This window comes from Hyla sarda, chromosome 1 (assembly GCF_029499605.1).
Source record: "Hyla sarda isolate aHylSar1 chromosome 1, aHylSar1.hap1, whole genome shotgun sequence".
NCBI lineage: Eukaryota > Metazoa > Chordata > Amphibia > Anura > Hylidae > Hyla > Hyla sarda.
The window spans coordinates 432,550,554-432,556,264 of record NC_079189.1 but is presented as its reverse complement, the minus strand read 5'-3'; the positions used below and the strand labels follow the sequence as shown (position 1 = coordinate 432,556,264).

Sequence of the window (5,711 nt, the reverse complement as noted above, 5' to 3'; positions counted from 1 at the left end):
GCCATGTGGAGGGTTTTCTGCTGTTCTAGCACCATAGGGGCTTTCTAAATGTGACATGCCCCCAAAAACCATTTCAACAAAATTCACTCTCCAAAATCCTGTTGTTGCTTCTTCCCTTCTGAGCCCTCTACTGCGCCGCCAAACACTTTACATACACATATGAGGCATTTCCTTACTCGAGAGAAATTGGGTTACACATTTTGGGGGGCTTTTTCTCCTATTGGCCATTGTAAAAATTCAAAAACTGGGTCTACAAGAACATGAGTGTAAAAAAAAATGAAGATTTTGACTTTCTCCTTCACATTGCTGCTATTCCTGCTGCTATTCCTGTGCAGGATCTGCGCTCACTTCAGACACGATGGGTGTCGGCAACTGTCAGCAGCCGCGGACCCGCCGGTAATGGCAGACATCAGCGATGTCCGCCATTAACCCCTCAGATGTCGTGATCAATACAGATCATGGCATCTGCGGTAGCACTTAATATTCCCCATAGGGGTCTATTTATAGCAATCATTTGATTGCTAATACTGTTCAGTGCTATGCATAGGGCATAGCACTGATCAGTATTATCTGGCGATCTTTTGCTCTGGTCTGAGATCGAAGACGGCTGGAGGCAAGAGAGGAGACCTCCAGCCGCGATTACAAATGATCGGATCCCCGCGGCAGCGCTGTGGACGGTCCGATCATCCATATTAACTGCTGCAGATGCCATGATCTGTATTGATCAGATGCGGCACAAAAAAGCCCTCATAATATGGAAATCAGAGGACAATTTTGACAATTTTAAACATACTTATTTTGTTTAAAAAGTTAGTAGTAGAGTAATAGAAAAGCCTGTAACATGGGTATAATTTTAGTCATATTAACCCACAGAATTAGAACATGTCAGTCTTACCATAAAGTGCACTGCGTAAAACTACAAACAAAATATATATATTTTTTTGTTGCTCTTTAATTTTATGGTAAAATAAAAGGTCTGATTACAAAGAACTATTGGTTGTGCAAAAAACAAGCCCTCATGGGTCTGTAGATGGAAAAATAAGAGTTTTGGCTCTTAGAAAGCTTGGAAGAAAAACAAAAAAAGCTAAGATAAAATGAACTGTGTCCTTAAGGAGTTAATTTGTTCACAAATAGTTTGCTTACAGATTTAGTTTCTCCTTTCCCCACCATACAGATATGTCATTGAAATGTTTGTAGTTCATTTTCAAGGGCATCTTCATACTGTAGGTCACCTTTCTAGTATCCCTAAAATCTTGGATACAGAGCTAACCCTATCTTTAAGTTATAGTGTGCACCCTGGTGTGATGTGATGCAACATGGTAGGATTTTCTGATAACCTGTATAGAAGAATTCACGGAAGCCAAGATTCTTACAAAAAGCTATTATTCCTTGTTCATAGCTTGTTTAGAACACACACTCTCTATGCTACGCTACACACACACACACGCTACACACACACACACACACACACACACACACACACACACACACACACACACGCTACACACACACACACACACGCTACACACACACACACACACGCTACACACACACGCTACACACACACACACACACACACACGCTACACACACACACACACACACACACACACACACACACGCTACACACACACGCTACACACACGCACTCTACACACAGTATCTGAATTTGGAAGGTATAAATTGCCTGACAATAATCTTCCAACATCTCCCTTTATATTTTCAGGATTTCTTTTGGCTGCTGTGGCCGATTTACAGTGGCAGAGCTGCTATCATTTTCTCTTTCTGTAATGCTAGTTCTTATTTGGGTACTGACAGGCCACTGGCTGCTCATGGATGGTGAGTTTCTTTATATTTTTTCATGGATATAGTGCTTCTTGGTTTGTGCTGTTATCTTTTTGGCTTCTAGACCTTAGGTTACTTGCAACTTTAGCAGTAAATTTTTCTCATCTGCTTTATAACGTTTTATAGCTGAATCGAGCACATTACAACTGTTGTAGCACATTGCATGCATTTCCTTTTTAAGAACTCACTACTTCTGTTTCTCTTTCCAGCCCTTGCAATGGGACTGTGTGTAGCAATGATTGCCTTTGTCCGCCTGCCCAGCCTGAAGGTTTCCTGTCTCTTACTTTCTGGGCTGCTCATATATGATGTGTTTTGGGTAAGGAATTTTAGTATTAAGAAGTCTAATTTATTACGTAATATGTTCAATAAAATTATTTTTAATCCTATGAATAAAATGTATCAAGTAGTCATTGGATGTATGGGTATTGTTTCAAACAAACAGATGTCAAGACTGCAGATATTTACATTTTGCGTTTTTAAAGGGGTACTCTCTTTTTTGCAGAACATCTATCCACAGGATAAGCATTATGACTTTCACTGATGACACTTTGGTAGATGTTTTGCCCACCTTATCAACCAATGTATTGCTCTATTGCATTGATGGAAATAATATTATAGTTATATCTATAGCTTTTATGCAGAAGTAAGGGATAATTGGGAAGATTTATCAAAACCTGAGGAAGAGTCGGTCGGTTGCCCAAAGCAACCTATCGGATTGCTCCTTTCACTTTTCAGAAGCCTTGTTAAAAATGAGAGATCTGATTGGTTGCTATGGGCAACTGCTCCATTTTTCCTCTACACAGTTTTTGATAAATCACCCCCGAGACTATAAAAAAAGGCAGAAATTTTCTTATTTCTCAGATATTCTCTCCTATCTGATCAGATTGTTTTCTTTGATTACTGAATAATATAACACTGAAGAATTGCCAAAAAGAGAATTTTCGTTTCATCAGAAGCATTGGGAGGTTTCATGGTGGCAAAAAAGCCCAAAAATAATTGAATGGCACAATTCTTATTCTTCTCTGATCCCCTCTGCAGGTCTTCTTTTCTGCTTACATATTTAACAGCAATGTGATGGTAAAGGTGGCAACACAACCTGCTGACAATCCTTTGGATGTCTTATCAAGGAAGCTACATCTTGGTCCTAATGTTGGAAGGGATGTACCTCGGCTATCACTTCCTGGAAAACTAGTATTCCCCAGGTAAGGTTTTATTGCTGAGACATTCCTTATGCATCCCAGATCTAGCTATATTTAATGAAACTGCATCTTGAGTATTCTTAGAAAGATTTGTTATTTTGTTGTTTTTAATATACAGTTCTACAGGCAGTCACTTTTCCATGCTTGGGATAGGGGACATTGTAATGCCAGGATTGCTTCTCTGCTTCGTTCTGCGTTATGACAACTACAAGAAACAGGCGACTACTGATGCTTGTGGTGCACAAGGAACTGCCAACATTTCTGGACGCATGCAGAAGGTCTCCTACTTCCATTGCACACTCATTGGGTACTTTGTTGGTAAGCTACCAGGTCTTGATCTATGATGCACATATAAAAAAAATTACTTTAGAAAGGTCTTTAAAGATGCCTCCCAATACCACCCCTTATCATAACTTCTTAAACTTTAGATCTGTATTGCATTTACATTATTCTTATACCCACTTGTTAGTATGTCATATGAGGAAGTATTACTTTACTGAGAGAGTAGTGGATGCATGGAATAGCCTTCCTGCTGAATTGGAAGCTGCATATTCAGTGAAGAAGCCTAAACATGCATGGGATAAGCATAAGGCTATCCTCCAAGATAGGGACAGGGACTATTGATAGGATTTAGAATATGGGCCAAATGGTTCTTATCTGCTGACATATTCTATGTTTCTGGGAGTACATAAGGGAGATTTATCAAAACCTGTGCAGAGGAAATGTTGACCCCTTGCCCATAGCAAACGATCAGATCACTTCTTTTATCCTCAGAGGACTTTTTTTATTAATACAAGAAGCGATCTGTTTGGTTGCTATGGGCAACTTGTCAACTTTTTTCTCTGCACAGCTTTTGATAAATCTCCCCAAGGAGTATAAACTTTGTCATACATCATATATTGTATGTGAATCTATCCCACCCAGAGGATCACCGTTGGTTTGCAAGTCATTTTAAGTAGCACAAATTTTGGTCTGGAAGGTTTAATGGCTATTTGTGTTAATGTTGTTGTTGTTGTTGTTGTTGTTGTTAAATTACAGGACTGTTAACTGCGACTGTGGCTTCACGCATTCACAGGGCTGCACAGCCTGCCTTGCTCTATTTGGTTCCCTTTACTTTATTACCGCTTCTCACCATGGCCTATTTAAAGGTAGGTTAAATTTCCCATTTGTCTACAATTTAGATTTCCATACAAGGATGTCCCACCTTGTAATGGTTTATACATCTTTACTGTTGATTCTGTATAGCCCCCTAGTGGATAAGACTTATAGAATGTATGAACAATGTAGACCCTTTTGTCTGTACAGTTTTATTGTACTCAGCATTAAAGTGACTGCTGACCACTGTCTTCCACAGGGTGACCTTCGCCGAATGTGGTCAGAACCGTTCCACACTAAGGCCAGTAGCTCCCGCTTCCTTGAAGTATGATGGAAACCGGAAACTAAGCCAAGCCTGGCAGAATTTTTATTCAATTTGGCTTTTTTCCCCCCTCTGGATAAACCCAGTGTAACGGACACAGCTACAACTGTTGGACCTCAAAGGAATACATTTTTGTGTATAAAATGATGGCAAAAAATGAACTTTCTAGAGACTTCTACGCAGGGTCCATTTATCTGAAACATGCCCTCAGCAGTGGACTATATTCCTGTTGGAACATCAGAGTTGAGACTAAAATTATATATATAAATATATTAAAAAAAACTGGGATCCAGTGGATCCATATGGATTGTAAATCTCTGATTCCTTCAAGGTCTGGCCTAACTGTGGCTCTATGTAGCATGTGACTTTAAAGGCCTCTGAGCTATGGACTATTTTGGCTCCGTGAAACCTGTGGGACCAGACCCCATGAGGAGCAGTGCAGCCCTCTTTACCAGCTCTCCTTCCTGCTCTTGATTTATTTTTTTTTGGTCCCCCCCCCCCCCCTTTTTTTTTCTCCTCCTTTTTTTTTTTTGTTAAATATCTTCTGTGGTGTGAAGTGACTTTTTAGATCTCAGCCTGTGTGTGAGTTACTCAAAGGATATACATAGTCTGTCGTATTTAATTCCATTTCACCTCCCAATTCATGTTGCAGAGGGCAAGTCTGAGGTGATATATTTTCTATGGATAGTTTAAATATTCGAAGAATAATGCCAGGTCAGGTCAGGCCTGCTAAGTTCTGTCGCATGTCCTGCACTTTCATCATTGGCTTTATATGACTAATCCATCCCAGCAAAGTGAAGCCTCGGTTCCAATCCAGTGTATTGTGTGCTCGTTCTGATGTACTCATGGGCTGTTTAGTGACTGTATTTGGTTCTGATCAATGTAGTGACCTAGGGCAGATGAAATGTTCCACAACCTTTTTGTCTTCATTTGTGCGCAGCCTTTTTAGCGGTTCCCTTGGACTCTTGCATGTCAAACTTGCTGCGCTCATCGCTCCCTCCATAATAATGTTACCTTCCTGTAAATACATATTTTCCTTTTTTCTATTGTTTTTGTATTTTAGTATTTTCATTTGTCTGCTGTATTTCTGATCTTTCTATGTGACTACCCTCACTCATGAAAAAAAAACTAAAGAAAAAACTCCTACAAATATGGTGCTGTATGTCTGCCTCTACCAATGTTTCTTTAACTGCAATATGCTATTTTTAGACTGGATAGGATAGTTTATCTGGAGGGTCCTGACTCAGACTA

The 5,711-nt window shown here is 39.7% G+C and overlaps 1 protein-coding gene across 1 annotated transcript in view; it reads left to right on the top strand.

The window, feature by feature from the left end:
* Positions 1–5,506, top strand: part of SPPL3 (signal peptide peptidase like 3) — an 83,215-nt gene extending 77,709 nt beyond the window's left edge. The window contains exons 6-11 of the mRNA XM_056530313.1: positions 1,726–1,838; positions 2,054–2,160; positions 2,883–3,046; positions 3,162–3,361; positions 4,082–4,191; positions 4,398–5,506. Coding sequence (XP_056386288.1) covers positions 1,726–1,838; positions 2,054–2,160; positions 2,883–3,046; positions 3,162–3,361; positions 4,082–4,191; positions 4,398–4,469 — 766 coding nt within the window. The 3' untranslated portion in view covers positions 4,470–5,506. The remainder of the gene's footprint in view (positions 1–1,725; positions 1,839–2,053; positions 2,161–2,882; positions 3,047–3,161; positions 3,362–4,081; positions 4,192–4,397) is intronic.
* Positions 5,507–5,711: the final 205 nt, after the last annotated feature.